This window comes from Hippopotamus amphibius, chromosome 4 (genome assembly GCF_030028045.1).
Source record: "Hippopotamus amphibius kiboko isolate mHipAmp2 chromosome 4, mHipAmp2.hap2, whole genome shotgun sequence".
Lineage (NCBI taxonomy): Eukaryota > Metazoa > Chordata > Mammalia > Artiodactyla > Hippopotamidae > Hippopotamus > Hippopotamus amphibius.
This window is the reverse complement of record NC_080189.1, coordinates 46,838,315-46,857,399: the sequence shown is the minus strand read 5'-3', so window position 1 is coordinate 46,857,399 and position 19,085 is coordinate 46,838,315. Positions and strand designations below refer to the sequence as shown.

Below are 19,085 nucleotides of genomic sequence, written 5' to 3'. Positions count from 1 at the left end.
TTCCTGAGTTACTTCTCATGAGGGCAGATCCATGTCCACCTTGTTCACAAGTATAGCTTTAGCAGGCATCCTCTTGGCACAAAAAAATTCATGCAGTAATTTTTTTTTGAATGACTGACTAATTGAATTACTGGGTGGAAATAAAGACTATATACATATATATAATATTTAGAAAATATAAATATATATATATATATTTTTTTTAAATATATATTTTTAATTGAAGTATAGTTCATTTACAATATTATATTAGTTTCAGGTGTACAACATAGTGAGTCAATATTTTTATAGATTATACTCCATTAAAAGTTATTATAAAATAATGACTATATTTCCCTATGCTGTACAGAATATCCGTGTTGTTTATTTATTTTATACATAACAGTTTGTACCTCTTAATCCCTACCCCTATCCTGCCCCTCCCTGTTTCCCTCTCCCCACTGGTAACTACTAATTTGTTCTTGATATCTGTGAGTCTGTTTCTGTTTTGTTATATTAATTCGTTTGTTTTATTTTTTAGATTCCATGTATATGTGATAACATACAATATTTGCCTTCCCCTGATAAAGCTATATTTTGAGGGAAGAAAAGAAGTTTGAGCTAGAATAGTTTGAGCAGTTGCACATCGTATTTGGCTCTGAGCTTCCTAGCAGCCAAAGCAAAATGGAAATCTGTTAAGTTATATAATTCTCATTGTTCTGGGAAAGTAACCTTTTTTTAGTTTTTAAGTTCAAAAAGAAACTGATCACCCATAAGGAGTGCTGACTCCTGTAACAGGCAGCGTCTTCAACCACAATTCACAGAAGTGGTATCGTCCCCATAGTGGGATGAGTAAGGACGTCACACTCATTTGCAGCTGGGAGGTGGTGTTCCTCCAGGACGCAAAAGTAATATAGTCCATCCCAGTAATCCGTGGTCTGCTGGGCTCGCTGGGCAGGTGGGCAGTGAGGACCCAGCATCATACTGACAGCAGATACAGGTGTCAGGTTTGAAGCTTTGCGAGGATGATCTCACTTAATCTTCATAACAACCTCATGAGGATGGGTCCTATTTTTATTATCCTTGTTGTACAGATGAGAAGACAGGACAGAGAAGTTAAGCAGTGTCCCTGTGGTCACATAACTAGGAGTGGCAGAGCTGGGGTATAAACCCACGCAGCCAGGCCCCAGGTTCTGGGCTCCAAACCAAGGTCGAGACTAGGGGAAGATGGGAAGAAGAGTGAGGCGCTCCCCAAAGTCAAAGGGGTCCCCAAAACCTCAGTAATCAGCATAAATAATATTTTAGTGCAATAGTTAAAAGCTATTAAAATTAATCTAAAGAAATCCATGATGAACAAAAAAAAATTTGAAAGGACAGGATCTTGCGTTTGTCACGCTCACCTCACTGGCAGCGCCCCACCCGACTCTCCTCCAGCGCAGTTCTTAGACTCTCTTAGGAGTCAGGGATTTGGGATCAGGCAGAGCGCCCTGGATACCCACGGGGCTGCTTGCAAGCTGTGTGACCTCAGGCCGGTCACTGAATTTCTGAGCCCCAGTCTCCTCACGTGGCAGAGGGCAGTCATAACTGTATTTATTGCCCAGGCCCAGGGTGGCTTTAAATGTGACAGCACGCAGAAGACACTTGCACCATTGTAGAGGTTTCCCCGGCCACTGCTGTTCGTGAGCGTCCGAGACTCAAAGGTCGTCGGTTGTTCCTCAGTGGGCACTGCCTCGGCTCCGTTGTCACTCAGGCTGGCGCGCTCCTCATCCCTCAGGGGGTCTGGTTAGTGAGACCTGCGTGGGATCTGCTGTGGGGCCACCTGGCAGCCTCTGGGACCCAGCTGGAAGCAGCTGGCTCGGGGTCAGGCTGCTCCCCGGGTCACGGTCCCAAGGAAGTGAGCAGAGGGAGGTGCAGGTACTTGATGGTGCTCACTCCCTTCTCCTCTCCCCAGTTTGAAGCTGGCCCCCACGGATGTGTCCTGCTCACCCTGTCGGCCATCCTGTCCAGGTCCACAGAGTGGTGAGTATCTTCCTCCCTCGCTTCCGGGAGCTGGGCTTGTCCGTCTGATTCACTGCTGCCTCCCCAGAGCCCAGGGCAGAGCTTGGCACCCAGTGGGTGCTTCGTGGGCGTGGGTGAATGAAGCAGTGGACTGGGGCAGTTGGCTGTGGAGGAGAGAGAACGGTTGCATCTCCGTACATGTGTGTCACTGCTACCCTCTCCTCCCTCTCCCCACGTGTGCTGGGGCGTGAGGGGGGATTTGGATCTGAGAGATGCCCCCTCCCAGAGAGCTCACAGCCCCCATGGTGTCCCAGCGGCATTGCAGTGGGCGAGCACTTGAGCACATACGTGGACTCCCCTGGGACATGTGCAGGGACGTGAGAACTGGGAGGTGGCTCAGGGCCCCGTGAACTTGCTGTAGACCAAAGCAGTGCCGAAGCCTTCAAAGGTCATGTCTAGAGCCAACCTTGAGGAGCTGAGGGGGTGGGTGCCCCGGGGTCCTGGAGGCCGGGGGAGCAGGGAGGCGAGGTCCCCGACTTGGACTCCGTGCACCTTCTCAAACGCAGCCTCCCTGGCTGCCTGAGAGCTGGAGTTCCGCCATCACCCTCATTCCCTGGGAGCTTTCTAGGCCTCTTCTCCATGTTTGTCACCTGGGCATTATGTCACCAGGGAGGGTAGCCGATTAATAGCACGTTAATAGGTTCGTAAAGTACAATCGATTGCCTCATCCACTTCCAAGCAGAGCGCGGACCCCAGAGGGCACGGAGACCTGGGGGAATGAATTTTCCCTTTGTGGGGGTGCGTGGTGCTGGGGAAGATTTGGGAACAGCTCTGAGCAGGTGGGCCCTGGGAACTGGGGAGGTGGAAAGAGTAGCCATGCGGTGCCCAGGCTGGGGAGGCCCGGCAGGAGGAGACGCTGGAGCCCACTCCAGGGCCTGGGCGGGCCCCGTCCGTGTTCCCTGTGACCTCTGGTGCGGGTGGGAGGAGGAGGGCAGGGGCTCTGCAGCCTTGTGCTGCTGGCCTGCCTCCTGCTCGCTGCTACTGACCTTATTAAATGCGTGTGTGTGCACTTTCTAATGGCATTTTCCTTCTAATCCTGCCATAATGATATGATTCATTCCTGGCCGGGCTCACGTGCACGGAGACTGTAAGCCGCACTGCCTTCTCTCCAGGCCTGGGTTTGCTAATCCCTGGGCTGACGGGGGTGTGGCTGAGACCCTTGAGCTCCCTGAGGGGAAGCTGAGCTCTCAGGAGGGCCAGGCCCTCTTGCAGTCCTCTTGGCTTCAGTTTCTCCATCCGTATGGGGGCCCCTCGGCTCTGGGGGGTCGAGGTCTCTGTGCTCAGAGTGTCTCTGCTCTAGGTGCCACGGGGCTTGCCAGCGTGGAGGCCGGGCACCCTGTTCACACGCATGCTTCTTAGGGAGCTGCTCTGGCAGCCCTGTCCATCTGAGGGGCCTTCAGGGCCCCACGCCAGGCTGTGCTTCGCGTTGTCCGGAGCTGAAGCACTGGGGCTGCTTCTGCTGCCTCCCCGCCCCGTCCAGCCAAGCCACGCAGGGGTCAGTCCCTGCCTAGGTCGTGGCACCCGTGAGGAGTCTGTGTAGGGGAGGCTGCCTTGCTAGACCTGCACAGCCTCGTGCCCGTGGGCCTGCAGTCACAGCCCTGCCACGCGCCTCCCCCCTGCCACTCACAGACACACATGCACACAGAGACGCACAGACAGACACCTAGATACACACAGATAGACAGACATGCACACACAGACACACACATACACGCAGTTAGACACAGGCACAAAGAGACATACATAGACACAGGAAGAGCCACACACACACACAGACACACAGATGTGCACAGAGACACACGGATACACACAGACATGCAGTGTGCTGGGGGTCCCCTCCTTCCCCTCGTCGCCAGAGCGAGTATGTGAAGAGTCTCTCCTGCTCAGGGCCCCCGAGGGCCTTCCCTGGGTTCTGGAGGCCAGTGGTTTCGAAGCCTCCCGGGGCGGCTGTGGCCAGCCTGGCCCCCGCCTTCCAGAAGGACCTGCGCGGAGACCTGCCTTAGACTTGGTCCCGGCAGCACTTTGGTGGGGTTTGTCTTAGTCCTGTGGCCTCCCTTTCCCTCCTCCCAAGAAGACAGCGTAGAGAACATTCTCCTCAGCGGTAAGGGCAGCAGCAGCCAACGCCTGGTAAGCGTCCTGCGGGCTGCAGCGTTCTGCACAGGGTGCACTTAATCCCCACAGCAGCCCTGCCGGGTGTCACTGTTGCCATCACGGTCACCATCTCTGTCTTTCAGATGAGGAAACAAGGCTCTGAGAGGCGAGTGACTTGCCCCAAAGGCACACAGCTCAACCCAGGCAGCCTGGTCCCAGACGGGGCTCTCTGGGTTTGCTCTTTAAGAACCTGAACTTGGGAGTAAAACAGACTTGGTTTCAGGCGTGACTCCATACTCCTTTGAGCCTGAGTTTCTTCGTCTGTAAAATGTGGATGGTAACTCCTGCCTCATAAGATTAAAGGAAGAAATACATGTCGTGTGCTTGGCAGGGCTCTGGGTGGGTGGCAGGCCTTAGATAGTGGCCGCTGCTGGTCCCGTCCTCTCCCAGCTGTGCTCAGGAGCCTCTTGTGCCCCATCGTGACCTCTGTCTTGTCTTGGTGCCTCGTGGGGAAGCAGGACCACAGGGACGTCCTGCAGTGGGTGACGGGTCCTCGCTGGAGACAGGAGAGTCCTCTCTGGGGGAAGCCCCCCAGTTCTGCAAACACAGCTTAAAAACCATAAGACCAGGTGATCCCCAAGGGCCTTCCTGCTCTGGGTTCAGATTTAGCTTTGCTGAACTCTTCGATACCATTTCAGGGTGATCTGGTGCCACCTGGGGCATGACGTGGTAGCTCAAAAGAGAGAGCAGAGTCTCCCAAATCATATGCTAATCAGCCAGGAGGAGCAGAGTCGGGGGGAGGGGGCCTGGGAAACACACCCAGTTCTTCACAAACACAGTGTGAGTATGTGTGGGTTTGTGGTGGGGTGCGTGTGGATGGAAGATGGGTGAGTCTGTGGGGCTGGGTGTGAGATGATGCCGGTGTTGGTGGTTGTCTGAGATTGTATGAAGGGTGACGTGATTGTGTGTGTGTGGGAGTGTGAATGTGACTGAGGCATGGCCGTCCCTCCCTCCTAGCAAGGCTCTGAGACTCATGCCTTAAACCCAGGGGCAGCCGTCGCACCAGAGTCATTGCCTCCTGCCCTTGGGCTGTTCCTAGCCCTGGGTGGAGCCAGGGTGAGGGCGCCAAGGGCAGACACAAGTGCAGCAGAGTGCAGCCTGGCCACTTCACCCTCGGAGGCTGAAAGAACAGTAGCAAAGCTTGCCTTTGAGTTTGTTTACCCCAAACGGAGTGCACAGCCTTGAGAAGGTTTCATTATTTTCTGCCTGATTTCAAGCCATGTATTTTCTTTCCCAAGATCTCGAGTTGCTTGCAGGAAACCTCATACAGGCTTTCATGTTCTCCTAGTTCCTCTGCTTTCCAAACCACATGGCCCAGAACTTTCCCCAGTGCATTCTCACAAGCCCCAAGGATGCTCAGGGTTCTGGGGTCAAGACCAGCTCCGAGCCAGGCCTGCCCGGTGCAGGGCTGGGCCGTGCCAGCCCCCCAGTGCAGGGAGGACTCAGGCACGGGCCCGCCTGGTACAGGCGAGGGCTCAGGCACGGGCCCCTCCCTGAGTGACTTAGGCCTGGACACTGCGGGGAGACAGCTTGTGAAGAAAACCTCTTCATCCAGTAGACCTTTGGCATTCATTACCGGGGCAACTTTGGATGCCCAAGGGCAATCTTGAAAGTCCAAAATAGGCTGTACTTTGTCATTTGCTGAACAGCACAAGCCAGGCACTGAGGGCATGGAGCAGCCCCCATACCATGTGGCTCTGTGTTCTTTGTAACCATCTCCAGCAGAGTGAAAACAACAACAGCACAGTGAAATAGCCTTGAATTGCATGCCAGCCGTGAGTGTTGGTCACGCAAAGGCAAGTGACAGAAACGCAGCTCTTATCCAGCGTAAGCAGAAAACAATGCTGTTCATTGATTCATATTAAAAGCCCAGGGCTTTGGGAGTGGCTGGATCCAGGAACCTAGATGGTGTCTTTGGGACTCGATGTCCCCCCTCTGTCTCTTCTCTCTTCTTTCCTCGCCGTATTCTTGGGGGAGCCTCCTGCATGGTGGGCTCCAAGGAGTCTTTTCTCAGGCACTCCTCAGCCTGCGGGGAGCCACCCCCCTGTTCCTGATGCCTCACGGTGGCCAGGCCTGGGCTGCACCCATTTTGGGGCGCGTGAACTTGGGGGCTGCCCCAGAAGGTGGTCAAAACCCCCAGGGACCTACCACACTGGCAGTGGAAGGGGTGGGCTGTATCGTCAGGAACTGGAGGCATGAGACGTTATCAAGGAGCCGAGAGCAGGCGTGAGCTTGGGGATGGGTCAGATCTGGGCCTGTTGGAGGGCCCGCAGGCTGCTGTCAGAGGTGGGAGGAACAATGCTGAAGCTTGGTCACCTCGGGGGGGCTGGGCGGGCCAGTGGATGGCTGCGTAGGGGTTCAAGCAGGGGGCTGTTCTGGTTGGGAATCCCAGGTTCTTGGTGGCCCCAGACGTGCCGTCCTGGGGGAGGGAATAGATGGGATACTTGTCTGCGTTCTCCTCCACCCTCCTGTTGCACCCCCTAAACTCTTCCAGCCCAGGATGGGAGGTGCGCCCAGAACCGCCCGACTGGGGTGCCCTGACTCAGCACAGACAGCAGCTGCTTTTCAGTCCTGAACGGAGCCTGGCCTTTCTCCCCTGGGTCTTCCAAGTGGGACACGGAGACCCAGGAGGATGGTAAACGGCCCTCCCTCCTGACATGCCAGGCTCTTCTTGACTATAGCTGGGAAGCAGAAGGAGAGGAACTTTCTCCATGAACTCCAAGTCGCCTTTAAGCTGGATTCAGATTCTGGTGGAGGCTGTGCTAGTGAGTGCTTCCAGCAGACGTGTCTGAAGAGGCCAAGGTGGTGGGTGGGAGGCAGACGCTCCAGCCAGTCCCCACTTTCTTCAACTGACCTTCCTTCCTCCCTCGGGTTCCTTTTCTGGGAGCCCCCAGCTCCCATGTCGCCCAGCTCCTGGGTGACCAGAGCTCCGTCTTGTAGCTCTCTGGCTGGCTCCCTCACCACAAGGAAGGCAGATGCTGGAGGCCCAGCCTCAGCTGGAGGCGGAGGAGAGAGGGAGGGGCCCCTGCAGGTGCACAGCAAATGGGTCCCAAATGATGTGAGCCTGACCACACCCAACCCTGTGGAATGGCCTCCGGAAGCTGGTCCCAGGCGGTGTTTGGAGGCGGGCAAGAGCAATCCTCCCACCCGAGCAGCTGAGGCTGGCCTGGAAGAGCTCACTCTGGGCTCTGGGGGCTGGCGGCAACCCAAGGGGCAGGCCCATAGGCCAGGGGCCATTATCCCATTTTGCAGATGTAGGGACCAAGGCTCTGAGAATTAAGGGCAGGTTGGCGCATAGCTGACACCACCACCTGAGTCTCCTGTGCCTGCATCGCCCTTCCTAGGCTGGGGGAAGAATGGCAGGCGCTGCTCGGCTTAGAAGGAGAAATGGGAAACGAGACCCCAGGGAGGCCCAGACCAAACTGATGCTTGTCCACCAGCTTCACTCTCCACCGCATTTCAGCCAGCATGGTCTGGTCCCAGGCTGCTGAGGTGACACGTCGTGGCCAGTGAGTGCCAGTGGGGCGTCGCCGAGGGGGGCAGGTCTGACCACGGACAGAGCCTGAGAGCTGGATGCAGAGAAGGGCAACCAAGCCCAGGCCACACTGGGGTTAGTGGCAGAGCTGGGAGGGTCTCCTGACCCTCGGTACATCCAGCACCCTTACCCACTCACCCCAGGGCTATACCTCCTTGTTCCACGAAAGGCTGGCTCAGGTGTCCAGGTAGAGAGAACAGGTCTCAGGAGGAGGGAGAGGCCATTAACCTCTTGAAAGAATCTTCTGTTTCAGGCCAGCTTCAGCTGCTTGGGTGGGATGCTTATTTCTGCTTGCCTCTGATCACGGCCTGGAATCCAGCTTCTGGAGTCCTTTCCGCAGGGATGGGTGTGGGCAGGCTCACATCATTTAGGGCCCATTTGCTATGCACCTGCAGGGATAGGGCCCAATTCTGGGCACCATGGGGCCAGATGGACACAGTGTCACCCTGGCCCTCAAAGTCCTTGCTGCCTGGACGGGCAAGGCCGGCACCTGAAAAGCAGTGGGTGGGTGCTTTCAGGAGGGGGATGTCTGCAGACAGATGGGACACATCTCTCCTGGGACGAGGGAGGTGTCTCTTTATGGAGGAGGCGACATTGAGCAGAGCACTGAGGAAAGGGTTGTGGCAGGCAGCAAGAACAAAGTAGGTGAAGGCCAGCGGAGGGGTTTGCAGGGAATGGTTCCTTAAGGCGTGGTTGGAAGGAATGTGCCAGCATGTGGGAGAGGACTGGCGGGGGGTGGGGTGGGGGGTGGGGGGGGATGGGGGGGCAGTGAGGCAGAAGGCAGCAGGGGAAGGGCTTGCGCATCCCTGCTTTCTCTCCCTTCCTCCAGGCAGGTCCTTCTCACTCCATCCACATTCCTTGCCCTGCTTTCTGGGTCCCCACCTGGCCTCTTCCTCTGTAGGGCCCCTGACTGCAGATGGAAGTAACACCTGTTCCCTCCCATCTGTGGAGCTGTGTGCAGCTTGCAAGGCCTTTTTATGGCCTCAACCCTTATTGCAACAACTCTTTGAAGCGGTTATTGTTATCCCCATTAGGGGATGATACACCCAAGGCTCAGAGATAGAAAGCAATTTGCCAAAGGTCACACAGCGCAGGTGGCAGAGGGGGCCAGACTCATTGCCCACTTCCTGTCGACGTCCCTAAAAAACAGTCAGTATCTGCCGCATCCAAATGCTTTTCAGATATTCATGGCAGCAGTTCAGTCTCTGGGAGCGGAGACTCCATTTATTCTGGGCTTTTGGCCGTGATATGAATAGTTGAGGTTGCAGGAATCATGACCTCTCAGTCATTGTTCTGTTGTTGTTGTTGTTGTTGTTATTGCTGCTGCTGTTATCATAGGAAAAAGGAAGTGACTTTGCCAAATGTCAAATGCTTTATATAGTTCATCTCATTCAGTTCTCACAGCAATCTGTAATAGAAGGAGGCGTCTTCATACCCATTTTGCAGGTGGGGAAACTGAGGCTCAAAGAGGGGAGCAACCGGTAAGCAGCAGCAACTGGATTTGAATCCCAGGCTCCCTGACTTCAGAGCCCAGGTTCTCTTAGTTATTCCACAGCTGTCCTTTCACTGTTGATAATGTCCTTGAGAGTCAATAGAAGTCCCACCAAACAATGGGTGATAGTTTCTGGAGGCCACTGCAGGTGGCGGCGGGGAGTGCAGTGGAAGGTGCAGTCTCCGGGGGAGGGTCTCCTGGGAGGGACAGGCAGGAGCTGGCCCAGTGGAACATGGTGGTACCCCAGGCCTGGTGCCCTAGAGGTCAGGTGGAGGGGAGGTGGCTGGTTGGGTCCTCCTTGATTAATTACCAACTATTTTAGGCATGATGTTTTAAATATCAGAGTTGTGGACCAGGCACTCTTGTTCACATCCCAGAAGGTCCCCAGAAACCCCTTGCTCCAGGCCTCTGGTTTTATACACGAAGACACAGGCTGAGAGAGAGGCAGTGACTTGCCCAAGGTCACTCAGCCAGTCCAAGAGTGAGCTGGCCACTGACCCCACCTCTTGTGAATGTTGATTTTAGGTGAATTTTGGTTGCAGACCAGAACCACATTTCTAGGCCACTTGGACTTATTTTCCTTCTTATTCAGAAACTCCTGCACAGAATGCCCAAATTCACATGTTCAGTCACACACTGGGGAGGCTTTAGAGTGAAGGGACAAGCTGTGTCCTAGCTGGGGAAGCTGGGGACCAAGAGTGGGGCTTCAGGGCTCCTGGACCTGCCCAGAGCTGGCTGGCCGGGCTGACTATCATGTGTTTCAGGCCACGCTAGACAGTGTGATGTTGGTGCCAGGGACACAGTCCTGGCCCACTGACTCTGTGTGACCACAAGCCTCTTCTCCTTTCTGGGCCTCAGTTTCCCCATCAGTAGAATGGAGACAGCAGCTCTTGCCTGCTGGCCTCACAAGACTTTAGGGAGGACAGTGTCCCTAAAAGCGTCTGAGACTGCAGACTCTGCAGATCCGGGGCTCGAGCGTTGTAAGCTGCTCAGTGGTAGAACCTCTGCTCCTGTGAGCCCCATGCGGGAGGGCGGGCTGGACAGAGGCCTTGGAGCTCTCGGACCGGCTTCAGCCTGAATGTGGGCTGGTACCTGTCACTCTCCTTGGGCCAGCTGTGTCCTTTCTCTAGCCATCCATTCTTCCATCTGCAAAGTACTGGGCCCTGGGGGCTCTGCCAGCCCTTATGTCCTCTTTGCTCTGTTTCTTGGTGCAGTGCAGTGTTTCTGGGACCTCCCAAGGAAGGCAGAGCTAGGAGAAGCGGTCCTTGCTGGCATTCTGGGCAGAGACCCCCCTCCCCTATCAGCGAGTGGACTAGACACCCCCAGGGTCAGGCTGCCACTCTGGACCAGTGGTCCAGGTTCTGGCCCTTGGCTTCCAGAAAGCTGAGGAGGTTGGTGGCAGGGCAGCTGGGGCCAAGCCCCCCCTTGTGAGTTTCCACGCCCTGGGCAAGTCCACTCAGGCTCCCCCCACTCTGTGCTTCCTGCAATCTAAAATCCAGGCTCCTGTTCCCTAAAGGGTCCCCAGTGCAGGGCCGTCTCAGGGGGCAGACTTCATCAGGCCCTGGCTCCTCCTGGCTTCGGTTACCCAGTCTGGTGCCTGGGTGCTTAGGCTATGCAGAATTTTTCTGGGGCCCCGGGTTGTCCAGCTCCCAGGAGGACCGTGAAAGGAATAACCTGTTCATTAGACTGGAATGGTGGTCAGTCCCAGGGGAGGGTTTATCACAGCTTGTAGCTCAAAAGCGCAGAAAGTAGGAAACTTAGAGCTCAGGCAGTCCCTGCACAGATTCAACCCCTGCTCTCGGGACACTGCCTGACCTTGTGCAAGCCCCTCACGTTACAAAAGGGGAGACCAAGGCCCAGAGAGGAGAGATCTGTGGCCACACGGCAAGCTGGGGCTAGAACTCGGGCCTGGTGATGACCCTGCCGTGCGAATTGCCTCCTCTCTTAGCAGAGCAGAAGCTGCTGTTTCTTTGCTCCAGGACTCCTTACACCCAGCTCTCCAGGGATTTCCCCTGGAGGCAGGTCTGGGCATCTAGATTTGCCAAAGTTGTAAATCTCTTAAGCCATAAGCCGCTCCTTGGCGTCTCCCAAATGCCCTAATATGAAATACAGATGTTCCTCCCTTTTAAGATCTGAGCCTACTTCTGATTTCCCATCGTGTTTGCACCTAAGGATGCAATTACCATTTCCTCCCATTGTCCTTTCTGCCCGTCCCTCCGCTCTCAGCTGACGCAGGCGCTCAAACCCGCTGGGTGAACATGAGGCTGTGAGAAGATCAGACTGCTTCTGAAAGCTTCGAGGTGGCTCGGGGCCAGTGATGCTTATCAGTCCACCCAGGGCTTCTCTGAGGTTATTTTCTTCCCTTCAGTGGATGCCTGTATATGCCGTGGGGAGCATTTCCATCAATTCTTCTGCCCAACCCAGAGCCAGCCGCCCGCCGCCCTCGGCCAGTTGCCCGCGTCCCCCCGGCCAGCTCCTTCCCAGGCCCGCTGGGCTGTCTCTGGCGGGCCAGCCTCCAAGGCCCTTCCCGAGGATCCCCGGCCTCCATGGTTCTCGGCTGGGCCCTGCCGTGCCAACCCAGCCCATCTTCTCATGTGGACCACAAACCGTTCCTGTTGGGCCACAGTTAGTAAAAACCACAAGAAAGCGTTTCTCCTGTGGAGTCGTGGAGCTTGTTTCTAAGCTTGTTTGGGACCAGGGAGTGTGTTTTAGGTTTGTGGACTTACGGCAAATCTTAGATTTAAAGCATAAAATTAAGACCAGGTTTTTCTTCCCTTCCACTAAAGGAAAAACAAACGTCACGATGGCTCGGCTCTTCCTACCTCTGGGCCACCCCTTGGCGTTCTTTTTGGGGTGGGGATGTAGGGGCAGGCCAGGCCGTGACCCGTGCTGGGTGGGCGGCCGACACGGGAGCCAGATCCCTGGCCTCACATTACCCCCCTGGCGTTACCTCTCTGAGCTTCTTTCCATGTCTGTAAAAATAGAGTAATTCCTACTTCACCAGGTGGCTGGAGGTTTGAAATGCTGTCCTCTGAGTAGTGCAGTCTGCAGATGGGAGCTCCTTTCCTGTTACCCGTCCCACGGCTCTGTTCAACAATAACACTTGGTCTCCCGAGGGATTTACTTTGGGGTAAGATGGATAATGTCCTAATGGTGGGCTTTCTAGACGGTAGGATGGTTTTGAGATTTGGGGGCAGGGGCTTGCCTCCTGGTGCTGACTTCACATGTGACAGGGCCGTTGCTGACGTGACAGCGTGCATGATTCTGGACCCAATAGCATACAGCCCTAGAAATCTCTTTCATTCAGTTTGAGGGATTTCTTTTGGGAAAGGGGCTTTTCACCTTGTGCCTTTGGGGGGACCCCATTCTGAAGGTAGAGCCACAGAGGTGACCTGGGGTGGCGGGAACCCAGGCCTCCGAGACTGGCAGCTAGGTCCCCTGCCAGCTCCATTGCCCAGGAGCTGAATGCCCTGGTCAGTCCTTCTCTGAGCCTTGGTTTTCTCTCAGGGTTTAGGGAATAATGGTTGTACTCAGCCTGGTACAGGGTTTGTGCCCAGGCAGTGGCAGCTATTGTTTTAGGACTCGAGGAGGCATTAGAGGCCATTCCTCCCATTTAACTGACTTGCACACTGAGGACCGGAGGTGGCAGGGGATGGCCCAGTCCCCAGCGTTAGTAAGTGACAGTTGGCGTGTGAATGTAGGACGTGGGTTCCAAAGCCAGGGCCCTTTCTGCTGTGGCATGCTTCCATCACCCACCTCTGGTGTCTGCAGAAGGCCTGGAGAAGCCAGAGTGGAGCCCGGTGCCCAGAGCAGGGTGAGCCCCAGGCTCCAGCCCCAGGGAGAGCACATAGCACAGAGGCTCAGTTTCCGCCAAATCCAGACTTCTGGGCCTCAGCCTGGAACCCAAGGGGAGCCCCTGGCCTCCCAGTGAGGTTTGCCCGGCAGCCCGAGTCAGGCAGAGACGTGCTAACACCCCTTTCTTCTTGTTCTCCAGCGTCCGCCAGGACTTCGATGTCCCCACCAGCCATCTGATTGGAGCACACGGATACTGCACGCAGGTCAGGGCTGCAGCAGGGTGTGGGGCAGTCAGGCTCTTCTTTCCCCTCCTCTTCCCTTCTGTCTTTGCCCATGCCAGCATTCCCCAGGCAGCTTTCATGGTCCACCTCTGCTGGGCTTCCTCATCATGGAGACCTGGAACGGGAACTCAGGTTAGCTTCTGTTTCTGGAGTTTGCTGTCCCAATCTGTGCGCCTGGAGCTGCAGGAGGTGCGAAAGACGCAGGCGCTGCCCAGCCCAGAGCCCGGCACAGGCTGGGAGCCTCAGGTCCAGCTGCGGAGCTGGCGGCCACGGCGCCTGACATTTGCCCAGGACGTTGTCTTTATGACGACCCTCCCCGCTGCGTCAGGGGGCCTTGTGGGGGGCAGGGGTCCCTTAGCACAACTGTTCGTGATGAATCCTCCCCATCACCCGGTGACACAGGAAAGGGATGCGTTTAGATCCTGTCAGCGAGCGTCAGGACTGGGAGCCAAATGCTACACCTGACTTCTGTCTGAGCTTTTCTCTGCACCGCAAGGCTTCCCTGAGTGGCCACCGGGCCACAGTTAAACCTGACCCTCAGTGCACCTGGGGGCAGCGTGTGCAGCACAGGTAGGCTGGGCGGAGCAGCTCCGGCTGCTGGGCCCACTGAGGACCCAGTTGTCCTAGGGGTCCTGGCTCACTTGTGCCAGTCCTGAAGACACACCTGGGCACCCTGCAGGGGCCAGCTCGGGGCCTGTGGTTTGTCCAAGGCACCCAGGAGATGTGAGGTTGGCTGCTGCCCACTGCCCAGAGAAAGGTTTCAGGCTGAGCGACCAGCAGAGGTGGTCCAGCTCCTGCTCTGGGTGCCTGTCCTCCCCATGGGAGCTTCCCCACCCGAGGCAGAGAGCAATGCGACCCAGGAGTGGGCGGTTAGGCGGCGTACAAAAGATGCAGAACAGAGTCTGGGGCTGGATTGTGAGTTGTGTTGCCAATTTCACTTGTTGCCTAAGCTGGGGCAACTTTCTTCCCCTCCCTGAACCTCGGTCTCCTCATTTGTAGAATGAGGCACTTGGACTAGATGGGTGCTTCTTAAACTTTGATGTGCACACGAGTCCCGCAGAGTCTTGTTGAAGAGCAGGCTGAGATTCAGTGGGCCCTGGCCAGGGCCTGAGGTTTTGAATTTCTAACATGGATGCTACTGGCCCACGGACTACACTTTGAGTAGCGAGGAACCAGGTGACCACTAAGCTTTGCCACTGTGTGATTTTGAGTCTAGGGGCACGGAGCCTCCATGTTGAGAAGGCTTCCTGCTCTGAGAAAGGTTTTGAGACACACTCCAGATGGGGAGCAGGACCTTTTCTTCCCCTTGAAAACCAGTTGGGAATACTCGAGCGTGTCTGAAGAAGGCCGTGCCTTTCTTAGGCAGCCGCTGCCCCTGAGGTGCAGTGTCTCAGAGCAGACATTTCCTCCAGATTCCTTCTCGTTTCCTTTGCAAGAACACAATGAGGCCCCCTCGGTATTTGCCTCCAATGAGGGCTCCTCTGCAGCCATCAGAGGGGCCTCTTTTACTACCTCTGGGGCAGGGATCCTGGTGTTGACGGAGGGACTTATGAACCTGCACATCGCTCTCACAATTCAGGGGAGCACATTTCTGTGAACTCTGCCCTCCAGAGTTTATGATGGGCAAGGGATGTTATGGCCATTCCCACGTACCATAGGGGAGATCCTGCGAGCTGGCCTCACGCACGCACCAGCCCTGGCAGGCGGGGTTAGACAGAAGGCCCTGCCCCAGCGCCACGGCTGAGTTCACGTGCATCCTTCCTTATCAGTGCAGCAGACACTTATTGGTTGCCCTTCACCTTGAATCTTCGGCTGGCCAGGTGGTACCCCGAGGATAACAAGTGAGAGGAGAGGGAAGGGACACTGGAGAGGGAGCCAGAAAGTTAGGGTGGAGTCCAGCTCTGTCACCAAGCAGCTGTGTGGCCTGGGCGAGTCCTTTCCCAGCTGTGAGGCTGTCTCCCCATTCCTAATGAGAGGTTGGACCCCTGGAAGCTCTGCTTGACGAAGGGCCCTTGCAGCCACTCCGGTGCAGGAGTCACTGGCTGAAGAAGATGGCCAGAGAGTGCTCCACAAGTCACCGTCTCCTGGTTCTGGGGTTGGCAGGCTTGCTGGCCTGTCGGGTGTGTGGCATGAGTCACGCGGCCATGCCGCCGACAGGGGCAGAGACAGAACGGGAACCCAGGCTGGGGCCCGCCTGCCTCCTCCTCCCTGCCTGTGCTATCCTTTCCTCTCCCTCTGCCCTTGAAGACCCCGCCTCCCTGGTGAAATCCCAGTACGGCCTGGAGCTGAGTTACTGGTGTCGCCCCATTGTCAGCTTCCTGATATTGATGATGTGCTCTGGTTATGGAAGATGTTATCGCTGGGGGAAGCTGGGTGAAGGGTGCACAGGAACTCTCTGTACTATTTTTACAACTTCTTTTGACTCTAAAATTATTTCAAAATAAAAAAGCTTATTAGAAAAAGATCCAAAATTTTAAGACCCACCCAGATGTTGCTTCTCCGCAGAGCGGCTCGGACTCAGTCACGTGGCCTGTGTCCGTGCGGGGCCGCGAGTGCTGTGTGCACACATCTTTATAGCCGCGGTCACATCCTACATCGTGCTTCGGGCATGCAGGCCCACACCTGACGCCCCCTCCAGACCCCGCTGCCCGAGGTCAGCAGCCACTCTTTCCCTCCAGCAGGACCCCTCCCCCTCCCCCGCCTCCCCTGGCCAACACACACCCAGGGTCCTGGGCGCAGTTGGTGCTCCGTGAATGCTTGTGGAACACAGGTTGATGAGTTCCCAGAGACTCTGAGAGCCGGGTTGGCAGCTTCCCTGAGGGCTGTGGGCACGCCGAAGTCACAGCCCCCTCTGATTTCGGCCCCTCGCCCTCCTCGCTTTCTACTTTCCTTCTGTGCCCTTTTTCTCTTGCTCTCCATCTCCCCTTGACAGGCCTTTCCCCTTTGTCTCATCAACAGGAACTCGTCAATCTGCTCCTGACCGGGAAAGCCGTGTCCAATGTTTTCAACGACGTGGTTGAGCTGGACTCTGGGGACGGGAACATCACACCCCTCAAGGGCATCAGCGCACGCAGCGACATCGGCTTCCTGTCCCTCTTTGAGCACTACAACGTGTGCCAGGTACCAAGGGCTCGGCCTCCAGAGGCCCAGGGCCCCGGCTCCCTGGGACGAACGGGGGGCAGGGAGGAGAAGGAAAGTTCAACTCCGGCTCCCGTAGCCAGGTCCCGTCTCCATCACGGAGCACTTGGGAAAAGTGCAGCTTCAGTGCCATCCAGTACAGATGTGGAGTTCACACCCAGAGCCAGCGGACACCATGAAAGGGACAGGGATTTATAGTGTGACAGTGTGTCGGAGTGGCCACAGCAGGGTGTGTGTGTGTGTGTGTGTGTGTGTGTGTGTGTGTGTGTGTGTGTGTTGGGCAGGGGGTCTTCTTTAGGAACAAGGACCAGAGGTCTTGGGCCTTGTTTCAGTTTCTTAGAGTCGTCTCAACAAACCACCACAAACTGGGTGGCTTAAAACCACAGAAACGTGTTGTTTCGTAGTTCTGGAGCAGAAGTTCTCCCAGCAGAAGTCCCAAATCAAGGTGTCGGCAGGGCTGCGCTCCTCCTGAAACCCACAGGGAGAATCCTTCCTCGTCCCATCTAGCTTTTGGTGTTTTCCGGCAATCCTTCGTGATCCTTGGCTTGTAGATGCATCACTCGCCTCTGCCTCTGGTGTCACATGGCCATCTTCTCCCTCCGTGTCTCCTTGTCTCATGAGGATGTCAGTCATGTTGGATGGCGGGCCCACCCCGCTCCACTAACCTCCTCTTAACTAATTACATCTGCAACAACCGTGTTTCCAAATAAGGCCACATTCTGAGGTGCTGGGAGCTAGCACGTCAACAGAGCTTATGCGGGGATGCAGTTCAACCCATAATAAGCCTTGCTCAGTCTGTTTGCAAGTGTATTGGTCCCGCTACCTCTTCTCTCACTGCAGCCACGGTCTTCGAAAGGGCCCCCGGGACCATCAGGGGAAGCTGGGCGGAGGGTAAGATGACAGTATCTCTGGGCAACATGGGCAGGGGACCACGGGGCCTCGTGTTCTTGTCGCAGCCTGCTGCTGAACCTGCTCTGAGTCTCGGTTTTCATGTCTTTCGGGAAGACATTGTTCTGTCTTGAAAGGGTTGTCCTGAGGGGGTAACAGGTGGTCTTTATGTGGTGACTGGCCCAGCAAAGATTCTTGGAGGGTCAGGATGAGGCCGCGTTCACCCCCAGAACCAGGGCCGCAGAGACTGACCCGGGGACATGCAGAGCATGCTGGCTGGATGGGTATGCAGGGTGGCTCAGTTTTGTTGTGCCCTTCCTGCAGGATCACATGTTCAGGTGTGCTGTCCCTTTGAACACCATTGTTCAGGTGGCCCCATCCCCAGATCCCCTCTCTGGGTGACCCCCCCACCCCCATAGACAGGAAGCAGACTTGTGGGTTCCACAGACTCGAGGAGAAAAGAGTGATAGTGACACTTTGCCAGACGTGCTGGTGTCAGGAGGGAGCCCAGGAATGTAACCACGTGGCCCATGAAAAGCACCAGGACCCCTGAGCATCAGACCTTGGGTGGGCTCTGAAGGCATTCAGCCCGAAATTCCATGGGCTGAGAGGTAACCTTGACCGGGCTTGCAGAATCCCCAGGCTTACCATGAGCCCTGGTTTCAGTCTTGTGTGGAGGCTGTTGGTCAAAATGTAAACTACTTTCCTTTGGTCTGTTGAGGGTAATTAATGGGAACAGCAGTTGGGTGGCATCCTTTCCTTGGAATAAAATGCTGATTGCAGAAATTCAGGTCCTACAATGATCCGAATCCTTGAATCCACATGGACCCCCCTCTGCTATTGTGTGCTTGGTTGAAGACTGGGAGTTTTACCTCCCTGCAGCAAGGGATGGTTTAATCCTCTGCCTTGGGACTGCAACCTTGCTAAAGAAGGACCCCAGGACCTCCTCTCCTTCTCTCCAGAGCTCACTGAAGGCCGGGCCTCTGAAGGAGAAGGCGTTGGACAAAGCACTTTCCCGTAACTCCACCCGCTATGCCTTTGGTCACTGAGTTCCTTGGGGTTCGCGTGATTAGCCACATCAGATAGATAAGGAATCCAAGGAGGTTTAGCATCCAGGCCCAGACCCGGACCCAGAGCTGGGGCCCCCACTCAGCTTGGCCTGGCCTTCTTCCACCTGGCAGTATGACGTGGTTATGGGGAAGATCTGGTGTTTGGGGCCACCTGGACATGGTGTCCACAGAGGGGCTGTTCTGATAAGGCTAAAGCCTTTCTTTCATGTAGAAAGCAGAACCAGGCCTGCCTTCACTCACAGCTCATCTCCAGGCTTCTCACTGCAGCCTCTGGCTGGGAGCCAGGGTTCTGGGGCCCTCACGGGTATGTGAGGGCTGATAGGTCCAGCCTGTCGGCGAGCTTGTCAGGTGACCCACATTCCATCTGTGCCCAGGGGAAACAGAGGCAACTCTGGGCCAAGGCATGCACCTCTGCCGTTAGTAACCAGCCCCCTGCCCCAGCCTGGCTGTGTCCTACAGGACCCAGTCTGCTATCGGTGACCCACTGGGCTGGCGTTACCCATCTGACTTCCCCCTCACTCCCTCCATCCCAGAGCTCGAAGTGAGGATGGGCTGCACTGCAAGCTGCAGTGGGAAGACCAGTCCCTCCCGGCTCATGGTGGCCGTGGTGATGGGGGGCTGACAGGCCAGGGAAGGACAGCACAGCACAGGGAGTTTAACTTCAGGGCTTCCCCATGGCCTGTGGGTCACGTTCATTG

The 19,085-nt window shown here is 56.0% G+C and overlaps 1 protein-coding gene across 2 annotated transcripts in view; it reads left to right on the top strand.

Moving 5' to 3' along the window:
* The window catches only part of MINDY4 (MINDY lysine 48 deubiquitinase 4), a 116,130-nt gene that overhangs the window by 82,032 nt on the left and 15,013 nt on the right, over window positions 1–19,085 (top strand). For both annotated transcript variants that reach the window (XM_057731908.1, XM_057731909.1), the window contains exons 13-15: window positions 1,931–1,998; window positions 13,210–13,273; window positions 16,250–16,411. In XM_057731908.1, the coding sequence (XP_057587891.1) occupies window positions 1,931–1,998; window positions 13,210–13,273; window positions 16,250–16,411 (294 nt within the window). The remainder of the gene's footprint in view (window positions 1–1,930; window positions 1,999–13,209; window positions 13,274–16,249; window positions 16,412–19,085) is intronic.